Source organism: Coloeus monedula (assembly GCF_965178545.1).
Source record: "Coloeus monedula genome assembly, chromosome: 7".
NCBI classification, from domain to species: domain Eukaryota; kingdom Metazoa; phylum Chordata; class Aves; order Passeriformes; family Corvidae; genus Coloeus; species Coloeus monedula.
In genome coordinates this window covers 12,957,364-12,985,100 of record NC_138787.1, presented here as the reverse complement: position 1 = coordinate 12,985,100, position 27,737 = coordinate 12,957,364, and the positions used below count along the sequence as shown (strand labels likewise).

The window sequence follows — 27,737 nt, the reverse complement described above, 5'->3', positions numbered from 1 at the left end:
ACAACATATGCTTAGGCTGAATGTCATAATACAATTAAAAAAGAATGGCAGTACTTTGAGAGCACCTGCATTTCCTTCCAAGACATTTAGAGTTCTCCAATTTGAAAAATCCTCCCAGGCTTCACAGGTGAAGGCGAGGAACTGTGGTGAGGAACTGTGGCAGTCTCTGATTTTATCTATTTTCCATAGACAATGCTTTTTCTCTTGGTTCTTGTTTAACTTGGCTCACACAGGTAACAACACCCTCTGTATTTTCTTCAGCTTAAAAACAAAACAAAAATCAAACATTGAAGTTCAAACTCCATTGACAATGCTTTAGCCCCAATAACTGTGCATTTAAAAGAAAAGTATTTCAGGAACTCAAGCTAATAGGTAAGGCACATAGGAAGTTTACTGCTTTTTAGCTGGTCAGCCAGTTCTGTCACCTACTGTGCTCTAAGCCATTGCAAGTTGACATGAACTTACTGGAGTAAGGCCCCCCTCAAGTAACAATATTTAAACCAATTTATAAAAAAAAGTTTGGAGATATAAAGTCACTTTCACACAAAAGGTCTTTCCTCTTTCCCACAGAAAAATAAAGCTGCCATCTTAATTCTTGTTTTTGTTATGAGGGCCTTTTTTTTTGAAGGGGAATGAAGAATAGGGGTGCTATTGCTGAAAAAATTAGCTCTAAAGCACGCTGGTTTACAGAATGACTTACACTTCAGGCACAATTGGCCACTTCTTTTGAGTAAAATAGGATTTCTTTAAAAATTCACTTACAAGAAACATTTGATAGGTTCTCTGAAATTCTTTTACTCTGCAAAAAAAAGAATTTCTCAGGAGAGAAGTCAAATTCAATTATAAAATGGAAAGCAACCAGTTACACAAACTTTTGAGTACAAGTAGAAAATGCCTTAAATTTAACTTTGACAATACTGTCACAGCAAAAGAATCCATTACTACCTTAACACATATAAGTTTCAGTATATTTCCTCAACTACCCTTAATTTATACTAAATTCTGTAATATTCTGAAAATGAAAATCTAAGAATACATGAAGAAATAAAAAGGAATAAAGTTTTGCTGACCTGCAAAAGTCATTGGTACTTATGGAGATGGTAATTACTGCTATGTCATTATGAAGGTGTAGCTATGATCTAGAACATCTTTACCTACATGTTCCTGCAGAACTACTCAAGATCCATCTTTTTAGAAGTCACAGATGACATGAGAAAATAATATAGAAATAACAAAGCATTGCACACAAATGTTTCAGACTCTGGGTAGGTAAAAGACCATGTTGTGTTGATTTCTATGTGCTCCATATCTAATAGGTCTTCATCAAGAATTAACAACCAATCTGTGAGAATGCAAGCACCCGTTCCCAATCAGTTCCTACGGCTGAGAACTCAAAGACTGTATTTATATTTGATAGCAATGGTTTTAAAGAGCCTTCCGTTTTCACATAAAGCTATTTATGGTGTTTATTGTGTAGTTTTTAAAAACTGTTTTCAAACAGAAGTTTGAAATTCCCAGCAATTACATACAAATTTATCTGATCATTTCTAAAACATACTGATGACTACAGAATACTATTAAAACATTATTGAAAATTTTCAGAGATCTGCTGGGATTGTGTAAACAAAGAAGTCTTCAAACCCCCCATATTTCTTTCCAAAGAGTTCTAACTAGATTCAATATCCATTATTTTCTATTCTTATTTCTCCCTAAAAAAATAATTTTGAAGATCATAATTACAGCTAAATACTAGGATTTCTGGCAAAAATACTGTGCTTAACATAGGAGTTGGTATTTGGTCAAAGAAACTGACTAGCATCTTTTTACAGCAAAAAATAAGTTTGGGGTTTTTTTGTGGGTTTTGTTAATTTATTTTGGTTTGTCATTTTTTTCCTTTGTTTTAACAGTAATAACTAATTAGAATTGTCTGAAAGAAGTCTGTGTTGGAGTTCCCCACTATCAACACATTTATCTCCTATCTTCAAGATACACAGAACAAAATCCATTGTATTTTCTATATTTACATATTATTGAGAAAACTGCAACTTACTAAGTGCTGGATGGCTGTCCACAATCTGTACTGGAATAGTCTGTACATCTCCTAAGAGAATCTGATGGACTCCTCCTTCGAGGTTTCTGGAGTCATCCACCCCTCCAGCTGGTACCAGCTGGCCCATGGCAACCAGACTCTGATCAGAGCCCGGCAGAGTCCCAAAAGCAGGAGCAGCAGCATTACGCTGTGTTAGGCCAGCACCTGCTTGCAGGCTGTGCCCCTGACTAAGTGCTAGAGAATGGCTGGTTATTGCACTCCCTAGGGAATCCAGGAAACTCGAAGGGCTGGGAGGGGAATGGTTATTTACAGCTATCAGGGCCGTTGATCCGTTTGTTGAGGTAAATGTTGACTGCAGCTGTAATCCCTGTGAAAGAGAAGGCAGAAGTACCAGTATTTACAGCAGAAGCAGCTTGCATTTAACAGCATGTATTGTATTTATTGGAACTAGATAGCCTCTGACTTTCGACTTACTCTTTTGAACACTCAATCCTAGCAACTCTAGGCTCAAAATGTGCTTGAAAACAATTAAGACAACAAAATCCAGCAGCATTTAGAAGACTGCTGATGACCATAAAGCTCTAATTTTGGATTCATACGCAGTTTCAGATCACTCCCCAGTACTGCCCATTCCCACAAGAGATGGGTATTATAAGCTAAGCACACTGCTTTAAATAAACTGGTGTGAGGTAGAGCCAGGCTGTCCTCAAAAAGAGAGGGAAACAGCAAGTAGAACAGAATCTTACTACAGACTGTACTTCTAGCAAAAAGATCATGCATTTTATTGGGTTTCAGGGAATATGAAGGCAGCTTTTCAAAGCAGTTAAGGAAGAAGGATAAGAGAGCCAGCTTTGAAGGGAGATGAGCTTTAGAAGAAGCTCCTTGAGCATGACATTCTTATCCCTCTCTTCAGCCCTTCAACCTGCAAGTTTACAGCTCTGAGCTAGGAGCAGTTTCAGGATTTTAAGGTATTTTCTTCAGAGGCTGGAGAAGGATTTAAAAGGAATAAACAAGACTGTCTCATCTCCCCACTGTTTTGCAGCATTTTCATTATAAAATGACTGGACTGTGTGGAAAATGAATAGGTACTTGGTTTGAGGTAGAAACCCACTACCTTTATCCTCCTGGTTTTGCCTTCACAAGGGACCCTACCTTCGAAGTGTCAAAAGATAGTAGTGGGATCCCCTGTACCACAGCTCTGTGCTAAATGTGATGTGCAAGAGCGACCAGACTAAGAGCTGACAGCTACCTCAAAGTCCGTGTTACCCAGCTACTGTCTGGCATCAGGTGAGAGGGAACTTGCTGTTCTCAGCTCGCCTTCAGCACTTCCAGCACAGCATGTTTGATGTTCTGTAAATGACTTGACTGTACCTGAAGTTGTGCAAATATCTTGGGCTGAAGTGAAGAGAGTGAAGACAACAGCTGAGCTGTTTCTGGTGTCAAGGACTCCCCACTCTGGTTGGATTCTGCTTTGGTGATGACTGACTCCCCTCCTGAGCTCCCTACAGTGTCAAAGTGAGGAAGCAGACAGTTATGACAAATCTCTTCTGTTTAATAAAAGCCACCCCTGTGAACCAAACAAACTCCCTTCAATCTCAATACAGATATCCAGAAGACACATATATACATATATATATATATGCTGTTCTCTTTGCAGAACTTGGATGCTAAAGAAAGAAGACTGGGTATGACAAAAAGACAATACTGCAGGAAGATTGTATGTATCTGTACAGACCAAAAACCAGAGGCACCAATAAATCTGTTCCTGAGAGCAAAGTAATTGCACCCTACACTGTGCTTTGAATTTGTAGTTGTAACATAAAAGCTGAAACATTTCTAGCAAAGCAGCAAATAATTTGACAGTATCTACACCTCAGTAAGGGCTTAATAACAGACAGGTATCAAAAGAAAGGATTGTCTTCCAAAATAAAAACCTACACAGGAAATTTTCTGTCTCACCACTCCCTTAATATCTTTGTGAAATTAGCATAACTTCTATGCAATATCATCCAAAGTCCATTTATCTGGACGTCTTTCAGCCTACAGATTACATCATATCCTCAAAATTCTTATTTAATGCAAGAATGATGGACTTCATTTCCTGAAGGTTTGTGAAAACTGAGATTTGCTTGTAGAGATTTCTCCAAGAAAACTTCTCATGAGATCATTCCATTTCCTGTCTGAGCCACCCAGAACACTTTGGTTAAGATTTATACAGATGCAAGCAGACATTGCTCAGCTTCTTACTTCTCAGTTTCACTGTTATGGAGGTAAAAGAAGAACTTGTCCTGTGAATGCAGATTAGTCTAGTGAATGCAAAAAATTTGAGAATGGTCAATGGCAAACACTATCAGAAGATCATAGAGAAAGTTTCCAGCAGTCTGAGTGGAGGTAGATTTTTCAACATACATACTGATCTGCAGACTCTTAACAATTGTAACTGACCGGAAGATACATATAAATCTATAAATCTTCTTGAATGCAAGTACTTCAAATATTTACACTCTTTTTAATATTATACAGAGATCCCATATGCATATGTGAATGTTCACATGCAGGAAGAGATAGTAGTTCTCTCCCTAGGTCGTACTCTACAGCAACAAGCCTAGGAAAAAAGGTAATAGTTCAACTCCTCCTCTACCCACTACAAAGAAAGTTGTATCACAAGGAGATAGGGAGTTCTGCACAAACAAGTTCTGTTCTTGCCTGATTTCTTAAATGTATAGTTGTCTCCATCTGGCACAAGTTGAAATTAAAAAAAAAAAACGTATACAAAGAGAAGTCTGAAAAGTTAATGCTGTTCTCCCTTGCTACCTCTTCACAAACATTAATGAGAGCTCATTTTTAGGAAGTCAGGCTTCTTTTTTGTAATACAATTATAAACATGTGTTGAAATGTCTACAAACACATACCCACACATATAAGGAGAGAAGAGACATGCTGCAATTAGAGTTTCTGTTTATATTTACTGAGCTGGTTCACATGTGCAGAAAACTAAACAAATCCCATTCTTTTGCTTCCTGTAAAATTCAGTATGTCAATGGATAGATGTTTAGACATTTGATAGGCTACTTTGTCTTAGAAAATTATCTGTGTAAAACAAAGAAAGCAAGAATTGGTCTCTTTCTGAATGTTCTCCAGCACTCCGTTCATACCAAAAGTCACCCCTGCTGAGCTCTATCACTGTTGAAGCTGTTGAAGGCACAACTATTCTGTGTCTCTCCATAAAAACACAGTAATGGCAATATTAACACAGGCATGCAAGCTGACGCACAGTAAGTCTGTTCACATTGCAAATTTCTTTTTTTCTAAAAAACAAGAACTTCCTTAAAAAAGAGGGACACTGTTCAAGCTGAGTCTAAACCTCTTGTTCTCTCACAGTTGTAAACACTGGAATTCCTCCCTAAAGCACCAAGCATACATAATGCTTTTCAGTTCAAATTAATCCATTGCAGCAGCAGCCAAAACAAGAGTTAAAAAATCCCAAACAAAACAGAGCCCAACCTTGGCCTTGTTTTAAACAGTAAATGCACTGGTGTATGGAACTGTTTCACATAAATCAGGTAGACCAAGTCATTTAGGAGAATTCATGCAGTGAGCCAAACCTCTGGGGGTTTATATTTCCTGCTACAACAAATAAGAAATTGGCCCACGTCACTCCCTGACCTAAGGGGAAAAGGACACAAATGCATCAGCAGGACTTCTTCAGCAAGAACCACAGGATAACTGTTGACACAAGTAAATCCTGAACATGACAACTGTGGCAGTGCCCCTTTGGTCCCTGTAGACTTCTCTGTCATCTGTCTAGAACAAAATGTACCCACCACTATGTATCAGTTAAATGCAGAAACCAGCTGGCTCTGCTACTGAGATTAAAAACATCTGCGAAGTCTGCAGCATCATCTGAACGTGTGCAAACCATTAGGCTCTTCCACCTCACTTCAATCATATCCCTGCTAAAAGCCACAGATAGAGTTCTGATGAGTTTCACATCAAACCTGTTAAACAAAGGATGGGGAAAGCATCTACAAACATGAAGAAAAGTTCTTTTGGTGTCACACTAGACAAAATGTCCTTGAAACAAGGGTGGGAAGGACAGAATAATCTAATTATTACCAGCCACCATAATCCAACAGAACATCTTAGCCTATGTGTAATTGTAACTATGTGGGTAGCAAGTAGATCTAGTTACAAACACCTGTATTTTGTCTTAGTACGTGTTTTGAAGTTGAAGTAATAATAATAGCAACCCACTTTCAACAAAGGAAAAACAGCATAATATCTTGAAAAAAACCAGTCCTTTGACCAAGAATGCATAAAAATAAGTTTATATAGAAATCTACCATATCTACATTCTAGTTTTGCCACAGACTGGGAAGAAGTTTAACTGTGGCTCAGCAATCACTGGGAAGAGATGATACTTGGGTGCCACATTAATAAAGAAGTTACATCACAAAGAACTGAAGAAACACATCTCTCAGCCCTGCTGACACTTAACGCCCGTGTTTCTATTTCTATTCTAAGCATCAAGGAAAAATGGAAAGGAGTGCTCTCAATTCCAGCAACAGAAATATAATGTTTGTTGTTCAGGGCCCGATCCTAGCACTGGAACTCATCAAGCCAATGACTTTGTGAGAAGCAGGAGTCTCAATGTGCATTGAAGCCCCTTTCAGCAAGATATTTAAGCATATGTGTAGCATGAGACATGTGGGAACTCAAGTACCCAGCTGGATCCTGGGTGTTGTGTCCCCTGACAGACATATCTGTTCAGTAGTAACTTAATTCTCTCTAAACAGGTGTTATTAGCATCCTCATCCAAGGTAAAATGTTCTTTCCAGATAACCATCCCATTAAAATCTTTGGTAGCTTGAAGATACTAAATAAAAGGCAAATTTATAATTTTAGTACTTCTGCCAACAACATCATGACTATGCTCATTTTTTCCACACATGCAGTCAAATAGTTAAAAAAAAGTAAACCAACATAGTTATAGCAAAATAATCCTTCTTAAGTTCACCTGAGCAACGGGACATGACAGCAACCTCCCTGGAAGGAAAGTGACTATCTGTGACATAGCTAACAAAACACACTTAGAGACAGACAGGTTATACATGCAGTCCTACCATCTGAAGGCGGTGAGGCAAATGCAACAGTCACTGTTTCTGTGAGGACATTCCCACTGTCTGTGGTCCATTGCAGCTGAAAGGAAAAATATCTCAGTTCTCAGAAAGGGTACAAGCTTGTCTACAGGAACACAGGCTCAATATAGGACTGATGGAAAAGTGTCTAAAACTACACTTTCTTATTTTCTTACAATTATGCATTTTTTGAGCTCTTGATTCACACACACAAAAAAAAAACTACTGTAAAAGATTTTTAAACGTGCACTGTATCAGGAAGGTTAATCTGCTTTATCTGCTCATGACAGTTTAATGACTTTAAAATAGAAAATAGTCAAACTATTTGACTAACTAACAAGCACCAAGCACACTCACTCACCTGGGCTACAACAGTGTAGGGAGAGGGAAAAGACTGATGACACAGCATGATTTAACAGTGCTGTTTGTCAAAGCTGATTTCAAATCAGCAATTTCTGAACAGTCAGTCTCATAACTGAGAAAACTAGGATCACTGTGTACTCTTTATTACTCAATACATGGAAGAAAATTATGGAACAAGATTTAAGAATTACTGAGCATTTGGAAGACTCAACTCCAAGCTTACTTCACTTGCTATAAACTGCATTTATTACTATTTACACATTCAAAATGTATTGTAAGTCCTAATTTAGACTGCACCTGAGACACACTTTTTCCCCATTTTTCCAGCTACTGAAAAGTAGTAGTAACTTCTTCAAAACACAGACAGTGACAAAGTAATGAATAAAATTTTATGCCACATGCCAATTTTTCTACACCAGTGGCTTCCAGTTCATGCAGTCATCAAGAAGTACTAGTACTGTGTAATTTGTCAATCAACTAACAGCGATCTAATGCTGATGAGATAAATACCAAATAAGGTCAGGTTTTATTCACATTCAAGCCAATCTTGCTCAGCCAGAGATTCCACTGAAAATATTGCTGCTGGAAATATAAAGTCACAGAGAATTCTGGATGAAATACAGCTAAGTGGTAAAAATTAAGATTTCCAGTATTTAACTCCAAAATCCAAAAGGATACACAAAGGCCAACATACCGTTGCTGGGATACCTTCTGAATTATACACCATCTCTCCATTCCTTAGGGACTTCTGCACTTCATGAATGTGGTTCTTGATGTCATTCACAGTGGGGAAGAAGGACAGGTTATGTCTTTCTGGCACTTCATCAGGCGTGAATAATTCTCTTTCCACGTACTTTCTGTCATATGTTAAAAGACATTTATTACCATATTTAAATATATTCTGCTATTTCCCGCTGTTAAGAGACACTGCTACCTTCTCCCTCCCCTTGCTGCAATGACAAGACAAAAGCAAGCTAGATGATCTTCTGAGCCAGTTCCTTGTGCATCTGCTACAGAGTTTGGAATTTAAAACCTCCATTTATTCAAGTAACTTTACAGAGTACAGCAGCTCTTAGTGGCTAACTACAATGATATGGAGAGATATCAAAGGCTGGGAGAAACAGCCTCATGACATCTGGGAAATAGATTCAGTAATGCATCAGCACTGCCCTTTAGCTGGAAACCAAATTAATCAAATGCAAAAGTAGATACAGTACTATAGACTGAGAGCACTGCAGACAGTTCTGTACCTTAGCTGCTTCCTCACTGCGTACACCTGCTCTATTCCCTGAGACACCAGTTCTCGGATCTTGTCTGCCACTTGAGGATGAAGTCGAGAAGGTAGAGTACTGTTCTCATCTCTAACAACTTCCTCCTCCTCCTCAGAAGACACTGAAAAATGGGAGGGCGAAGGAGGGAGGCAGGAAGTTTCCATTTCATGATATTGGTGGGCTTGCTGAGTAGGTAACTGTACATACCACCTAGCAAGAAGGAGAGAGTTTATACACACAGTTCTCAAACAAAGCCGAAAAATTAGTGTCTTGGGGGAACAGTCTGACAACTACCAACAACCTAGTCAGGGCAACTTAAGATTTTACAGCCCCTGAGACAGAAGATGTCTTTCAGAACCTCAGGGTCCTCACACACCTTTCAATGCAAAATGAACTAGATCAAACTCCAAATTAATACAACTATTTCTATCAATTCCCTGCATGGAAACACCTGCTGAAGTTCCATAGCTTAGTGCTTAACACATTTACTGAATTAATACTTCAGTGCCACAGAAGTCTTACTGACACTGTGAATTTTTTTTTACTTTTAATAAGTGACTAAGTGAAAAAAAAAAAAAAGACCAAGTAAAATACTGCTCTTTTCTGCTTCATTTGTGAAAATAAAGAAAAAAGTGGAAGTTTCACCTGAGGACTCCTCCAGCATCTATCAAGTTCTTCTTCAGCATGTTGAATGCTTTCTCCTGCTCCATTCTTATGATTTTCTTGTCAATTTTAGGGTCAGTAGGAACCCTGTATTCTGGAAACTTTTGAACCTTTTTAATATAGATCCTTCCAAGGAGGAATAAAAAAAATTCTCCATCAGTATACTTTGGCCTTGGGAGGGGAAAGGCAAAAATCCCACTTCATATCAGGCATTAATATGGAAATAGTTCAAGCAGAGCCATGTAGAGTGTGAGGAGTCTCTAAAAGAATGGTAAAATTCTTAAGGGTAAAATTCTTAAGGATGCAGACAGACACACTTCTGTTCTGGTCTGGAAGCCACTCAGCCAGAGTGATTTTATTCCTCAGCAAAAGCCCTCATCCCCCAGTATAGTAAAAGCACAACACCAATTGTGAGCAGGCTGCAGTTCACCCAGCTATGCAGAATTGAGCACATACAAACCTAGCTGCAACTATTCATCAAACGCACTCTTAGCTCAGTAAAAACTGAACAACCACCCAGGAGAATGCTCAAGGGTGAGGAAAAAAACCCCAAAAACATTGGTGTTGAAGGAGGAGAAAATCCCCAGTGAACAGGAAGAACTGTAACTCCTTCAGCACACAGGACACGTGCTAGACTAGGATGACTGACTGATAACAGAGCAATTAAAAGCCTGAAGAAGAAACAACAAATAAGATGACAAAGTTTTAGGAGCAGAAATAGTCACTAAAGGACACCACAACAACTCATGAATGCTCAGGTAGATAATGAATCCCACTTGTATTTCATTAGTGATGTACTGCTACTTTGCATGCAGGCAACCTACCAAATTTCAGCCTGATTCAGTCAAACAGGACAGCATTTCCTCCTTACCTCTAAATAAGTATCAACCTCAAGTTATCAAGGAGATAAAGCTAAGAGAGCTACAGTGAGTATCAGCTACCACCCCAAACCAGTGCTCTGTCACGGCTCACAGAAAGAATGCTTTATAGATAATTCTCACCTTGCCGGACAAGTGGCTTTGTACAGCTGGCCAGAGGTGCTTTCCTGCTCACCAGCTTTTTTGGGCTGAAATCCTTTCCTCCTTGGCCCATATTGGCACTCCATTACAATGGCTCTGCTTCCTGGAAACAGGAAGTAATACACTCTGTTCAAGCAATCACTGAATTCATTACAGTGAAATACTAACCACAGAAGAGATGAGGGTTCTGAAGCAGTTACTTCTGTTTGCCATCAGACTCTTCAGAAGGCAGAGCCCTAGTAATACAGTGCAAATGCTTCTCTCCCAGCATGTAAGAACACATAGCACTTTAAACCATTTCTCAACCTTATTACACCTCACAGAACTTCTGCAACATATGTGAAGGCAAAATACTGGACTTTGCCCTGGTGAGGACCAATACTTTACAAGATGAGAAGTCTTGCAAGTTACCAAAAGAACACAATACGGGTAATAAACACAACAAGCAGAACCCCCAAAACAACGGAGAAAACCCCCGGCTGAAATCAAAGGTGTGATGGTTCTGGTTGGGATAGAATTAACTTTCTTCACAGTAGCCAATGTGAGGCTGTGTTTTGGATTTGTGCTGGAAACTGCTGATAACACAGGGATGTTTAGTTACTGCAGAGAAGGGCTTACACAGGGTCAAGGTCTTTTCTGCCTCTCACCCCACCCCAACAAGGAGGAGGCTGAGGGACACAAGAAACTGGGAGGGGACACAGCTGGGACAGCTGACCCAAAGTGACCAAAGTCATATTCCATACCATATGGCATCATGTGCAGCATACAGAGCCAAGGGAAGCAGGAGGAAGAGGGGGACATTCAAAGCTAGAGTGTTTGTCTTCCCAAGTAACCATTACAAATGATGGTGTCCTGCTGTCTTGGGGATGGGAAGTTGTGAGTGAATCCTGATTTTGATTTACTTGTGTGTGTGTATTTTCCTTTACCTTTTAAATAGTCCCTATCTCAACCCATGAGTTTTCTCATGTTTACCCTTCCAATTCTCTCCCCCATCCCACTGGAGGAATAAGTGAGCAGCTCTGTGGTAATTTCCAGCTGGGGTCAAACCACAAGATAAGGTCAGCAGCCATTTCCAGCCTCCTGGCTTAGATCAACACTTCAGACCATGCTGTCCCATAAAAGCTCAGCCTTGCAGTTAAGAAGTCATAACTGCTAAATAACAGTTTTAGCACAGCACACCCACGCAAAGCCAGACAGGCTTAAATAAATACTGTTTTGCTCTGAACTCGAATTAAGTGACTTCTTCCAGTCAGACCTCTAACAAAAGGGATTGACAAGTAAAGCACTGAAGTGGTCAAGAAAGGAACATCTTCCAAATTTCTTCCACATCACATTTAGTTATCTTTTATTTATAGTTCGCGTACTCCAGCATGCAGGCAAGGAGCTGCCTATGCCACAAGTGATAAACCCAAAAACTTTTAAAGTATTATAATAGCAACATAATGTGTTTCCATAAGATACCAAATGATCTAGATGAAACTAAAGATGTCTGATATGCATGTTCAGGAAAAGAAAGGGTATGTTGCTTTGATTTTATTCTTAGTTTCCTTTTATCTCACAGTTTATGGCTGAAGCTTTAAAACTGGTGCTAAGATTTCCCTTTTTCAGTAACTTTCAGGAAAAAAAAAGAAAAAACCCCAAACATAACCTACATTCCTGTCACTCATTATCTCTATGCAGCAATTAAAGCCTGTTCATTTTATATCCAAATTAAACTTAGTAATTTCACATATGCACCGCATGAGCTAAATATGTAATTACCAAGCTGTGAAGTTTGCACATACATTTCAAAAAAACCCCAACACCAAAAGTCTCTCTGCTGAGGTCTGTTGATGTTTATGTTGTTTGTTTGGCTTTTTGAATTTATTTATTACTTTAAAGGTTGCAATTTGAATAGTTTATTGACTCCAGTGGAACAAACTCTTCCAAAGGTATTCAAGTTTAATCAAACAAGCTCTTATCCTTGTGAGAACTTTCATGTCCTAATAGAGCAGATGGGACCTCTGCCTAAAGACCTCACCACAAGAACCCCCATCAAATGGTACTTAGCTAATTTCTAAAGGACAAAAGGAAATCATCACAACAAAACATAAAAAAGGAAACAAACTCCTTCAGACGCTCACAGCAGTGTCCCAGCTGCTCCCTTTTTATGTTTGTGTCTTGACCTTATCAAAACTAAGGAACAACATGAAGCTGCTTCTTTATGGCCAGTTGGGAGCTGATGTTGAAATTTTGAAAGTAGTTATTAAAATAAAAGTTAGTTACCTGCATTGACAAAGGGGATCCCATCATATGGGACATACTGAGATTTCCACATCAACCGTGTGGCAGGTTTGGCTGGGCTTGGAGACTGGCGCGTCCCCCACACACTTTGTGTTTGCTGCTTGTGTAGCGTGAGAACACTCTCTAACTCTGTCTCGCTCACACAATAGCCGCGGTACGAGTCCCCAATTCTCTGCATAGAAAGGACGGGAAATAACAGGATTATTCACCCACCTGACTGCTGAACATTACACAAAAAAAACAAAAGCAGTCAGGGACTCCGGCAGGTGAGAACATAGGCCCAGATTTTTGCATTCCATGATTTTTGTCCCCACAGTAGTATCCTCATAAAGAGATTTACTACAGGATCTAACACAAGAGCAGTCCCCACTGAGGTCACGAGTTTGTCAGCCATCCAAGACCCTAAGAACACAAAGAACCCCTGAAAACGTTACAGTCACACACACTACAACTCTGATTTCCAGAGGACAACTTCACTCCTGAGGTTTACCCCCAACACACACTTCAGTGGCAGTCACTGACTAGACAAATTAGTATTAGATGAAGTTTTTCACTTGACTGCCATAGAGAATCTCTGAATCACTAATAATTGTCTCTGCATCTACTGCAACACACGCACACTGCACCAAGCTGGAGCAGAATGCACCTGCCCATAGCACCAGTAACTGTCTCACCTACTTAGTGCACTAACTTTGAACTGAATGTCTCACACAGCATCCCTCCCAACCTTCGAGGCACTCTTGATTCTCAACATTACACAACATAATATACCAGATTTGCCACGTGCAAACTGATGAGGATGTCAATGAACTCTGCTAATATCTGGGCAACTCCACAAAAACTGCATCTAACTTGACTCAAAGTAGTTACCCAGCTACTCAGTGCCATCACAGTTGGTTCAGTGCTGGTCTACCAGGGCCAGCCAGCAAGCAACAAAATTACTGGGACAGAGAAGAACTTTCCATCCAAACCCAGAATTCCATGCTTGCTTCTGTTCATATGCAGCTCAGGGTCAGGCTGTAACCAACTGTAACAGCCACAGTAGTTTGCCAGCTCAATCTTACAGTGTATCTGTCGGATAAACACATGGTGGATGAGTACTAAGGTCTGATAGATTTATTTTGCCACCTTCAGTGAAAGAACAGCCAGATGTTTAACTGACAGCAAAAGGAGCAATGGTGTCTCTCCAAGATTAGCACACAGATACCTTAGTGACAACTGCTTAAAACCAGCCTCATACCTTTCTAAGAAAAACAGAAGGTCTGTGGTTAGCAAGACCTAAAGTCAACGAAGAACCAGTGAAGATCTTGTGAATGAACTGGGCCAGCACAGTGCTGCTGATAGTGCAAGGCCAGACGCAGAGGGTCGTGTGTGCACCAGGTGTGAGTCACAGACATGAGCTGCTCCCACCTCAGAGCTCGCTGCTCTGCAGGCACTGCTGCAGCAGCTAACCAAGTCAGCACAGGCTCCACTCACGGCTGTGGGGAGCAAGAGACATTGGCAACTGTTTAGCCAGAAGTTATAAATAGCACTTCTGTCCAAAACTTGATCTGAAAAATTCAGGAGAAGCAAAGCAGCCTGAGAAGTACCAGAACTTTGTTCTTTCCAGAAACCTGGGACACTGCCTTTCAGAAGAGGGATTACAGCACCACTGTACATAATAAGTACTGCACAACCCAGATGTGATTTTTTTCCCGTATCTTATACCTGTCACTATAAATAGGTCACTGACCTTATTCTAGAGAGATGAGAAGACTGATAAAACTGTTCTGCCAGAAAAGCAGCAAAAGTTACGGCACTCTCTCCTATTCTGGCTTTACTTTTGCACAAGTTAGATCATTTCCCCTAAATTGGTGGGAGAGGAGGAGGAGGAGAAGAAAACCATAAAGCATGTAAGATTCCTGCTTTCTACAAGCAGGGAAAAAACAGACAAATGAGACTATCTTCTTCAGACAAATAAATTAACCTTATTCTGTATAGTTAATTAATGCAGTTTTCAACAACATTTTATTTCAGTATGCTGATACATGCAGGAAATGCATTCTGATCGGACCACTGAAAACTAAATAGGTTATTGAAAGTAACTGGTTTGAAATTAACTCTGTAACAAGTAATTACCTTGAAGTAATTGCATTCTCTCCAGCCCTTTAACTCCAAGGTTCAAGCCAAAAAACAGGAGCAATTCCTTCTCTCTCTCCTGGCCTTGCCTCAGCAAAGGTACATACAAGCTTACCCTAAAGTACACACACCAAGACTGCAGTTTTCCTCAAGGAAACTAACAGCAGCAGGGTAGCAGAGGCATTTTGCAGCCCAGACACAGCAAGTGTAAGCTGAACATTTCAAGGCAGTAGGGAACTGACACCAAACACAGAGCTTGGTGGTAATTTGGACGACTGCAGCTTTTACTGCTGTTTGCCCGCAGTACTAACTGCTGAAGGAGTCACTGCCCTTTGGAGTGCAGCGGCTTCACCTGCTGACATCTTGTGTGAGTCACAGAGACCTCAACACTGTTTTGTTTCAGTTCCGGCAGACAACTGAAAGAGTAGAGTTGTAAGCTGATGTATTCACCAGCATCTCTCCAAACTGGATCTCCAAATTCAGTAGGACCCTTCAATTCTGTTACTAGTAACAAAACATTTTGACACCTGAAAGATAAACAACACCTCAAAATCCCACTGTCTCCAGTCTGTGCCCCAAAAAAGGCACATACATCCCAGCTCTCTCCGGTGGATCAGGGAGGATTAGCACATACAAGCAACAGTTCTGCTGAGCAGCAGAGGGAAATGTTTGTGTCCTCAGAACACATTCAAACAGACATTACTTCTATTTCCTTTTCTTTAAAAATAAGATCTTTTCTGTAAATGCTGCTGTGAATTTTAAAGCACAGCAGGTGAAATTTCTTGTAACAGATAGACAAAGCAGATCATAAGTCCTCCAATAATACAACACCAATAATAAAGGATTCAGATAAGCCACACTGATGTTAAGACAGGAAAGAATATACCACATAGTGCTAAAAACACTGTGAACTTTATCAACTAACTGGCCAACTGAATTAAGAAATTGATTCTATAAAAATGGTGTTTCCACCATGGAAAAATTCATGCTATTAATTTTCTGACTTCTTAACACTTATGTGGACATAAGAGTGGACAGTACCATTTGTATTAAATAAATGGCATAACACAAGAGAAATAGATAAATATATTTATTTTAAAAATTGTTTCTAAGTAGATTGAAAGAAATTCAATTTCTAGGTCCCTCAAACTGCAACTTCTAGTTATCAATGGCCAAGCCAATAGGAAGAAAAAAAAAAGAAGTGGTAGAAATATCAAAAGAGATTAAGCAGCTAGAGAGTATGAGCTTTCCTTCTAAAAAGTATTACGAGAAAGTAAAATAAACATCTATCAGGAAGAGTCTGGTAGTAGGAGGAAGGGGTAGTTGACCTCTCAGGAAACTTCCCATCTCCCCTGCCTTCCTGTTAAGTGACTTATGATGCATTCTAGCTGCTGATAGTATCCTAGTCATCTGGACAGTTCTGCAGACACCTAACAATACGCAAATAGAGGAAGAGTTCTGTTTAGGTCAAAAGCCATCACAGAGAATAAAGACTGAGCATTTTTTAACAAAAGAGAAAACAAACACATGTAACCTAACCTGCTGGGACCAAAAAAAAAAAAAAAAAAAAAAAAAAAAAAAAAAAAAAAAAATCAGCAAGAATATCTAAAATAGGAATCCTTAGTAAAATATTGATATTAGGGTGCATTAAGTCTTAGACTTGACACTGGCCAGTCATATGGATTTTGATTTCTATGGGATAACACAAACCAATATGAACAGTTGCAGAAGTCAGCAAAGTTTGCACTGTAGCTCAGGAGCAAACTCTACCATGGCGCACAATGGCTCTTCCCAGCACTACAAGGTATCAGGTTTTCAGCAGCACTTTTTTTACTTCAGGAGCTGGTAATGGTCAGTTATTCTAAAATTCTCAAATTAGAAAGGGATTTCACAGCATTTTATGTGTTTAACTGTGCTAGCAGTCCCGGTGCTATATACCAGGAAGCTTGAACACTTCTACAGCTATGACTTATTCCTTTCACAGAATAGGACCATTATCTTAGAGCTAGATGATAAAACACCAAGTCAGAATTCTTTGTGGCCCACCTCACAGCTCCTGAGACGGCGCGCCCATGCAGGTGTGTTTAGTGGCAATGGTTGAAGAGGGATAGGAAAAGGATTTTCCACTACCCTGAAAAAAACGAAAAAAAAATAGAAGTTTATACAGACATTCAGAAAAGCTACAATTTAGACTAAACTACAGGTAACATCAAATGAGTGTATTACGTATAACCCTAGAGCATATGATCAAACTATGGATATTTTATCAATACGCCTTAAAAACCTGTGGTTCATTTTCTTCATATTCTATTTCACTGTTAAAATAATTTACAGTGAATCAAAGCATTAAAAAAACCCACTGTTTTCTACATTCAACTTCTCCAAACATTCAGTATTCTTAGTACTGTTACCTGACAACAGCAGACAAAACATGGTGAAATAGACCAGCTGATTATCTTGATAATTTTCTTACATGGTAAAATGTAAATGTAAATGATGGTAAAATGCTGAAGATTAAAACCAATATCGAACACTTGTTGCATGCTGCACATTTTAATTTACTTTAAATTACTGAAAAACAGTTCCAGTAACTATTTAAACCTAGTTTCTCCATTCCCTAAATTCTGGGGCAGAAACAATGATAACTCACTGTTTATTACTCCAAAACAAGTGTATTGCTTCCTGTCTACACAAATATATCTCATTTCCAAGATTATTTTTCTGACATGCACAGACTGTGTTCACACATCACACATTCACAAACTTCTCTCTTTGTTTTACATGTTTCTTGAATATATACAATTTCTGTTTTAGTGAGATTACTCTGATCTTTTCTACTACTTGATTTCTAAAGAGCATAAACCAATGCAAACCCAGCTTGCAGTCCACAGAGCAAATGCCTTCTTTGGGAGTTTTTTGTTGTTGTTGTCACTTTTCATTGTTGCTGTTGCTTTATTTGGTTGGGTTGAGGTTATGAGGATTTTTTGAAGTAAAAAGGAATTCCAGAGTATTCAGAATTAAAACAGTGGGCAACATTTAGCATGGAGAGAGATTTGGGTGGATATCAAGTGAAGAATACCTAACAACTACCAAACTTTGGAAACTTAGCTGATCAATCTGCCTAAGCGTTTCACCAACACACACCATTAGCAGCAGCTTTCTCATATTTTATCAGAGGACACTGAAGAAGTTATCCAGAGAACAAAGATTAGGCTCTCAAAGTTAATGACAGCTATTGAAAACTCCATCTAAAAAATTCATCTCTACAAGTAACTGTTCTTGTGGAAGCATGGTTTGTATAGGTTTTAGTACATTCATCCAAGAAACTCTACTCCCTCAAACATCAACTTTCCCTGCAGTTCCTTCACTCGGTCACTTTCAACTCCTGGCAGGCAGTAACAGTATCTGTTTAAAGTAATTTCAGTTATTGGCATTGATTTACTTTAAATGTCCACCTATTGCTGCGGTCAGAATATATCTCTGGAATACAGGTACTTGAACTGCTTTCCCTATTGCGCCGGCACACACAAAAGCTGCCTGGAAACACAGTTAGCTACACATCACTCACTAACACTGTGGGTTCATAACCTCTGTTCCATGGTCATTTTGTGATAACCATTGCAAAAACAAACTGCAAGAAAAAAAGGCAGTGGTAGCATTGGATCAAAGTGATTGTTCATCCTTTTAACCCCTGACCTACCTGGTAGTTGTTTTTTTCGATACAGTGAGAGATGCCTGTGGATGTAGAATGTAACTGCTTGCACTGTCTGCTATAGAAGCCACCACCACAGTCTGCAGATTCCCATCACCACACTTCTCTTCCGAAATATCTTTATAAAAATAAAGCAGCTTCTTGGTTAATAACTGAATGTAGAATGGGGAAAAACAAGCTATGATTAAATTTTGTGTGCTGTTAAAGCAAGCCTTTTGACATAGGAAATAAGTTTTATAGGTGATAAAGTAATCTAATCGTTATGAATCAGTGCTCGAACTCCTGGCACAAATATGAAGATACACTTGATAAGGTTGCTTATATTTAAGGACTCTGATAGCTGTGCTACTGCTTATGAATCCTTTCACAACAAAGCAAATAATCAGAACAACTTGCAAATGACTCTGCTTCCAGGAATCCACATAGGATTGCCCAAGTATTTTGTTCAGCTGCAAGTCACATACTGGTTGCTTTTAAAATAAGAAAAAATGAGATAATGATACTGCTTTGTACTTAGAAAAGAACACTTAAACAAGAAAAACAGGCCTCTTGTAATTGAATCTGACATGCTGTTAGAACAAATGTTTTAGCCTTTCTTGGTAATAGGGAGCAATCCACAAGCCAAAAATTGCTCCTAAATTGAAGGCTGTGTGTGCAGTTAAACAAAAACATAATGGAAAACTGTGAAAGCAGACGTTCAATATTTTGGTCTCAACATAAACACACAAGGTCTCTTTAGATGAAGGATTTTTGCCCTTCAATTACGAAAGCTTCCTTCCCTCATCCAGAGAGAGAGTGGTAAGCTATTAACACAGTACAGAAATGGATCCACAGGAAAGCTCTATAAGAAGATTCGTAAGTGTGCACTCGGATTAACACCATTCTGGCTCAAAGCACAGGCTCCTCCCACAGAGACATGCCCTTAAGACACTACAGGCTACTCTGAAGTCTGCACCTTTCCATGCATTACCACCATGTGCAGACAAGTGAAACTCGGGCTGACAGGCCATTCTCCTTCCTCTTTCACCTCCACAGTAAACTGCTGACCAGTCTTCCTGTCTTTTAAAGACCAAATAACTGCAAAGTCTTTTACTCAGTATGTCACAAAAAGAACCAAACAAAACAAACAAAAAAAATCCCACAAATGACACCTGTATCACTGTTGTAGAACATGTATTCAGATACTGGGATGGCAAACTCCATGTTGAATGAAAAATGGAAATGCAAAACTGCTATTTAGTACTGGAAGTTAGTGCTTTCAAAGAGTAGCAGCAATTGTTTTGTAACTAAAGGCTCACAGTTGACTTCAAAGTAATGTAAGAGTCTGCTGTAACCAAACTTGGTCTTAGCCCTGCAAGAGCTGGAGAGGGAGGGAAGGTTGAGCATTAGGGCAGGAACAAGCCTTTCAATGCAAGGTCATGAAACGATATTGCAACCCTAAATGATCACGACTTGAACCTCAAATCTTTCTTCTATCCACCCAGCACCAGGACTCTAGTCTTACTGTGAGCTATCATTCGACAGGAACACTCAACCAGTGCTCAAATTTTGAGAATTTTATAGAGAGAATGAAAAACAGTTTAAAAAACATTTGAGAGTTTAACAAAATGTGACCACCTCATTCTCAGTCTTACTCTGTGAATGCAAACTAGTACACAGTGTTCTGCCATCCAGCAAGGATTGCAGATGAATAATCAATGCTTTCAGATTTCAGTACGTCCATTTTCTAGAGAAAACCTGAAAAGTTGCACTTCTAGTTGTGCACATGCTTAAAATGTGACCATTAACACATTCCAATGAATGGAAAGTTACATCTCGTTTTCCTTGACTGGGAACTGGATTTCTACCTAAGTGATTCATTCCTGGCTTCACAAAAGATGCATCATCACCAGTGATCTCTGGAACAGAAGATTTAATGTTCTTCTAGCCTGTCTGCACTACAGGAATTAACTACTTCATTCAAAATGAAGTAAACAAATAGTGAAAATTTGAAGCTGATAGGACAGCCAATGGCACAAATATCCTTATTAATGGTAAATAAGGCAAGAAACAACTCTGTGCTTGATATGCCAATCTACCCACCACATGCCCTTCAGAAAGGTGGTATAATAGCTCTTCTTCAATAAGGCTTTGCCCAACAGAAAGTGTGGTGTGTGAGGCACCAGATTCATAATCAGAAAGCAGAATCTGTGTGTATCTTGTCTTAAAACTGACCAAGGAAAGGAAACAAGGTGCTTAAAAAAGACCATGCAGGATGTGCTTACTCACAGGAGCACAAACCCTCAAGTCCCACAGGTTAAACTCACCCTGCGTGCTGGTCACATCCAGAAGCTGACCTGGGGGAATAATCACTTGGGTCACTCCTGGCTGGGCAGAAGGAATGACATGCAGCACCTGTCCATTTTCTGACTGGCTGGCAACAATCATCTGTAAGGCAGTCACAGAGAAGCATGAATGGCATTAGTTTGTATGGTGATCATGCAGCACAGCACGACTGGGTTTGATTATTACCAGAACAGGAAATATTTTGCTTAGAATTAGGGCCTGTATATTTACTTGATTTTACATAATAAAAAAACTGTCTCTTTATTGTCCATTTCTTAAAATCAATTTCCCCTTTTAAAATAGCCCTTTAATTAAGGAAAGAACAAAACCACACTACCTTATCCGATTCTACAATGAATTACACATTTATTTGAAACTTACAACACTATTATTAAAGCTATCAAACACCTGAAAGCCATTCATAGCTGGATTCACTGTAACCCCATTCATGGACTAGCAGAACTACTCATAACGTAAAAATTTTGACCTTTACTCCTAAGAAACTGACCTCTATGGGCAGCACATCATGCAAAAGCAGAGGAGAAGAAAAGCTCCAGGACTTAAAAAAAAAAAACGAATTAAATCACCTTGGATTCTGAAAAACTTAAACAACTCCTTATGGTATATTTACCCATAATTACAAAGGACTCTGGGTGAGAGAGTTACGTTTTTTACAAAATAGATATTACAAATTACAAAGCAACATTTTAAGAAAATTATTTGAGGGCTGGGGGAAATGTGAGATGTAATGACTTAGCTTACTGCTAATGTTCTGATTTCCCAAAAAAACCCAGAGTGACTTATCCAGGGAACATAGAGAAAACAGCAGCAGCAGAAGTACAAGATCTTATCACACTACAGCATCCAGGCTTGATACTGACAAAAGACATCAGCTGTTGTTTAATAAAATTAGTAATGGCTGCAGACAGAATGTGCCTACCTGAAGAAGGGCAACTGGAGCATGAACTGTACCACTGAAAAGCTCCACCTTGTTGCTAGAGATAAAGTCTGAATCAGCTGTTGCTACAACAAAGCACCACGTAAGAGAGTTCTTCAAAGAGCTCCCTCATCTGTGAACACAGCCCCAGCCCTGCCTGCAGACACACTCACCATGGGTGCACTGGGCCCTCCCAGGGGCTGCAGCTCACAGAGGGGCTGCCTGGGCTGCTCTGCCAGCTGGAATTCCTCTGCACAATGGGACCGTGGCTGGGGCGGCCGCGCCGGCACAGCCAATGGTGGAGAACTGCCTGAGAGAGGCACTGTGATGGGCAGGGCTGTGGGAGAGTCGCTCTGGCCAAACAACGGATCCCTGGAATCCATGCACGTTAGTTGCTTTCACAGAGGAAAAACAGTAAAATGTACTTTGAGTAGCAACCTCTATGAAGGAAAAAAAAAACAAAAAACAACAACAAAACAAGAAAGAGAAAAGAACATTTAAAACCAGTGTGCTATACAGTATACTCAGAGGGAACTCTTGTCCTTCTGATCAAGAGGCCAACACTAGCAGCTCTACTGTTGTTCTCCATTTCCATGCTGAAAAAGTATTCATATTCCTGCTTCCTAGAATGAAGCTTCTCTACCAAGGCAAAAGAAAATCCCTTTTGCTCAAAATCTGCTTCCCAAAACCACTTATCACTTTAAAATGTCTCAAGTCTGCCCAGAAACTGAGAAGACTTACACCAAAACCAAAACTGTAAAATATTCACCAACTTAATTTGACTTCAAAAGAAATCCCAGATACTATTCCACTTGGCCTTTCCATATGTGCATTTAGCTATGAAGAAAAAAATCTCTACACACTTTTTACATTCTTTACCACCACAGAAACACAAGCAACACAACCTCCAGTTCAAGGCCAAGAATGGTACAGCACAAGGCCAAGAACCAGACAAAATCTTTTAAAAATAGAGCTTATCCTCATCAAATTTGCAGGACCAAAATCTTAGAGTACCTCCCATTATCATTAAATTTAAGTGCATAGGCACAAATATTTGTGTTGTTGAAACTCTGACAACACAAACATTAAGCATGTAAAAATAATGGAAAAATAGGCAGTCCCTGTGTACAATAACATGTCAGACTGTCACCTGGCCAGTGCAAGAAGGGCTGCAATTTGTTGTATCTCTTGCAGCAACTGCACAAACAACTCTGTCATTTTTGTGACAAAAATTAATACACTAAAATCAAAGAATGAGGAAAAATGTTCCTAAATTTTATATAAAAGTCAGATTTGATCTAAATAACTTCATCAAAAATTCTGCAGGTATAAATTTTCTGTGCTGAAACTGTCTGCTGTGAACTACACCAGAAAAGCAGCAACAAACAAATGGCACTTGTTGTGTTAAAGACATTGTGCAGACACCATAAGCACACAAGTAAATCACTACCTGAGTGACATTTTATGTTAGAAGAACATTCTGCAGAAGAGCATTCATGCACAGAAATCTCCTTGAATAGAAATATCTGGCAATATCTGATAAAAAATACATGGAAGACTCCTCTCCCCCAATACCTACACACATCCTGTGTCCCTGGACTCTTTGTTGGTGACATTTGGTCACTAAGCAATGTGACCTCATTTTCACCTGTTCTGAACCTCTCCTACTCCAACACATTATAAAGTATTCTTTTTTTTAAAGGGTTGACAAAATAAAACATGCATTTCTTCAGCACTGTAACAGGACATAATTACTGAAGGTTGTCATTACATGTAACATCTGGGTATGCATCAGTTCAAAACTGAATGGCACAGGAATCCAAGGGAAGGATGTACATTCTTAAAAGACATGATGTATTACTCTAAAGGCAAGAAAAGACCCCTGCACTGATGAAACAGGGTATTTTAAACTCATCAGAGTGGATGTAAAGGAAGCATCTAAAAGGACAAAGCATTTGTACCTCACCTGAAAAACCTGATCGTTTGTTTCTGAGTCTTCTGTACCATGACAGCTGCCTATGAACAAATCATTAGATCCTTCCATAGCAATGCCATGGTCAGCTCCACTTTCTTCCATTACAAGGTGACCTGAAAAGGTTATAAAAGCTCATTTTTGCCTTCTGCCAAGAGATTGCCATAGGTGTTGTCTTTAGGTCTTACAAATTTAGTGTTACAAGTTCTAATGCTGTTGCAAGATAACAGCTAAGTTCTCAAGAAATCCTTGCCTCCTTATCACTTTATTACTCACTGCAGAAAAATTTCAGCGTGTTGCTCCAGGAGTACAGCTTAGCCTTTTATATGAGACAATTTGCTTGATTTGTCATTGCATACACAGATACAAAACACACATACACTCTCCCATCATTTTCATCTGAATATGTCCAAAAGCACTGAACTAACAACCACACACATCTAGAAAATACTTGATATTTAAGCACATGCCAGCAGTACTTTATAAATATATTAGTCACCTTCTTACACAATCACCAGACAGAATTTGCATTATGCAACTCTGTCATGCAGACATCTTGAAGTAAATCAATTTGTTTTAAAGGCTTATAAGACAACATATAAATGAAATAAAATTACTATTGCTAGTATACAGTAGTATGCTTCAGGCAGAAAAAAACACCAGATATATGAAACAAAATTTGGCACTAATCACATGATGAAATTCAAAAAGACAGAGCTCCCGGCATTTTAGAAATCTACCTCCTATCCCAAAGAAAGCTTCAAGATGCTCAGTTGCCCACTACAACCCTTCAGGTAGACAGATAGTATTGGACAGTGAACTGTCACAGCTACATGATAATGCTCTCATGCACACAGCACACCCTTTAAAGCAGCGACCAATCCCAAATATTCACAAGCAACAGGACAAAACGACAATTAACTTGGTCCCTACCTAACGAGACATATACTAGACTACACACATAACATACCCAACTGAATAGAAGAAAACTTAAGTCCTGACATTTGGGACGAAGGAGGGGGAAGGGTGGTCAGGATTTTTCCCTTCAGTATTTATTTTAAAGACAGGCTGCATTACATTAGCACATGACTCCTACCAGCTGTATCTTCTTCACCACACCACGCAAATAAATTCCTCAAGATGGACCTTCTTGGCTGTGGTATTTCAACTGTTTACAGCTTTAGTAAGGAGACTGTAACAGGCTAGAGGGTAACTTCAAAAGAACTGTACAACTCTTAAAGCACAGATTTATTCTGCGTTGCAAAGATATAAAGGACACAGGCAAAGTAAATCCACATCTCCTTGGCTTTTGAAGCTGAATAAAGCATCCTGCTGATACAAACAACATTGAGAAGTTAAGCTGCTCATATGCTCAATATATTAATACTTTAATCTAAAGCAGATTTATTTTTCCATTCAATTTTCAAGTGATGACACTCCAGACCAAGTTCCAAATGAAGTTACCTCATGTTTACCAAGTACTTTTGAGCTTCGGATCTGAGAACAACTATAAGATGTTTCAGTTAAAATGTCTGAAGCATCTTAGCAGCAAATGAAAACAAAACCCAGAACACTAGATTTCATCATCACTCAACCACTTCCTCTCAGTTCAAAGATGCAAAGAAGACATGACAGTTTTGCAAAAGCAGCACATTTAGTTCTTTGAGATAAACTGAGTTTGTTCCAGAGATACTGATGACACGGACTCTGAGCATGCTGGAACCCGACAACAGAACACAAGGACAGCTCTATGGGGACAGACCAATGACCCAAGCAGCCCAACATCCTGTATCTAACAATGACTAATAACAAAGCTCAGGGAAAAAAAATCCAGCAGTATGGTAAATACACTGTGATATTTATCCAGCTTCCTTTCATAAGCAGCCCAGAAATATCTGAAGTTTCATATCTGTGTTTAAAATAATTCCTGTGGTACAATTTTGCCCCATGATTTTGTCTAATCACTGCTGCAACCCAGGCAAACCACTGGCACACACATCACTTGAAAAATCGACTTCATGGTTTAACTATCCAGTTTCATTAACCTAAGTCCTTGTGTGCAACCACAAACAATTATTATTTTTTGTCTTAAAGAAATATGCTTCTACAGAGGTGTGTGTACAAATACATACACAGTTAACAAATCTTACACTCACATAAATATTGCTAGCCAATTCCTCAAACAGGAAAGTTAAATCCTGTACATTTATGTATAGGTATGGATGTTTTGTCATTAAATAACACATAAGTATCTCTTCATAAACACTAAGTGAGCACCACAAAAATTCCCACTGCTGTATTACACATTTAACAGTGGGCTGAAGGAGAAATGTGGAAGTTTAATGTCAGTATAAAGTAGGAGCAAGAGCTGCATCCTCAGAGCACACAAGCAGCTCTCCATACCTCAGATTTAGCTTTAACACAACTCCACCCAAACCACTTTACGGGCTGCTTCCCGACTAAAGCACTCAAGGGCCATTTCCAAATCATGGGTTAGCGTATTTTAACGCCACAGGTCAACTTCCTTCACCCTGACTCCATTTGGGAAGACCTTTCCTCAAAATAAAGGGAAATCTATGGCCATTGTTGTCCTTGGTTCACCTCTACAAAGAGAGCAAGCAGGCACAGAAACTGCTAGCGCAGGCGAACACAAGTAACCACCATGAGCACACCATGCAGGGTGTTGGTTACACTTAACAGCACACACATACAGTTGAATGCTTCACCATCAATCTCTTTTGGGTCTTCTGTGAAATGTCTCAGAGGTTTTATAAGAAGACTTAAGATAATTGCACATCTTCCTACTATGAAAACACACTCTCTGAAAGAGCTCCTTCTGAGGGCATTTCTCCACAACCATCCACAGTGGCACAAATTCACAAGGGCATGAATTACAGTAAAACATATCAGGGAGGAAATTAGGGCAGAGTGATACTCTCCAGTAAAGGAGTTACACTTAACTTTGCTAACTTGCACCAGGTTTGAGATTTAGCGTATCTCTATCATGGAAGAGCAGGCAGATGCTGTTAAGAATACACAGAAGATCTGGGCACTCCCACTTAAAAGGTTTCTCAAGCCAGTTTTTTCTAGACAACACAAAAAACTGGAAAATGCACCTGTGTCAATTTCACTGACAAACAATGTCAGGTCTTTGAAGCATGCTTAAGAAATAAATGAGATTTCAGAGTCTCACGAAACAGCAACGTTCAACACCCGCCCGCCCCAACAGCGGAGTCACCAAAACCGGAGTCACCACCCAGGGAAATCCCAACTGATCCCCTGAGGCCACGAAGGACTGTCAAACAGGTGGGGGGGGAAAAAAAATGTGTGCACAACGCAAGCACAACAGCAGCTCCTCACACAAGCAGCCTTCTCCCAAAACACCAAACTCACTTACAGCTTCTTTTAAAGTCCACCGCGCGTTGGGTTTATTACTTCTAGTAGGCAGTTTATTGTGGGTGTGTCGCTTGACACGCGGAGAAACACAACCCGAGTGACTCCACGCGGAGAGCGCCACTCCAGCGACCCTGGGCGCCACACGAGGCACTGTCCCGCTCGGGCACAGCCGGGCAGCGCGGGCGGCCCCGCTCAGGAGCCGGCTCAGGAGCCGGCTCAGGAGCCGCTCCGGCACCAGCGAGGGACTCCCGGAACGCACCGTCCGCTTCCTGAGGAGCGCGGAGGGCGCCTCAGCCCGCGCCCGTGGGCGCCACAGCCCCGCGGCGGGGGCGGCGGAACGCGCCAGCCGGGGCCGCGTCCCGGCGGCCCGGGGGGAAATGCCGGAGGCGCGTTACTCCACCTGCGCTCGGCTCCCGCAGCCGCGCCGCCATGCGCGCCTCCGCTCCGCGCACGCGCGCCCGCCCTCAGCGCGGAGCGGGGCGGGGGCGCG

At 40.0% G+C, this 27,737-nt stretch overlaps 1 protein-coding gene across 1 annotated transcript; it reads right to left on the bottom strand.

Annotated features, from left to right (window-relative positions):
• Nucleotides 1-40: 40 nt before the first annotated feature.
• Nucleotides 41-27,650, bottom strand: CARF (calcium responsive transcription factor). The gene is made up of 15 exons (XM_082284781.1): nucleotides 27,249-27,650; nucleotides 23,846-23,967; nucleotides 22,053-22,274; nucleotides 20,924-21,044; nucleotides 18,606-18,735; nucleotides 16,952-17,036; nucleotides 12,770-12,959; nucleotides 10,487-10,607; nucleotides 9,468-9,611; nucleotides 8,802-9,032; nucleotides 8,246-8,408; nucleotides 7,174-7,249; nucleotides 3,422-3,552; nucleotides 2,051-2,417; nucleotides 41-261 (listed from the first exon to the last, which is right to left on the bottom strand). The coding sequence occupies exons 2-15, from the start codon at nucleotides 23,954-23,956 to the stop codon at nucleotides 173-175; spliced, it is 2,181 nt and encodes a 726-aa protein (XP_082140907.1). The 5' UTR covers nucleotides 23,957-23,967; nucleotides 27,249-27,650; the 3' UTR covers nucleotides 41-172.
• Between the last annotated feature and the right edge of the window lie 87 nt (nucleotides 27,651-27,737).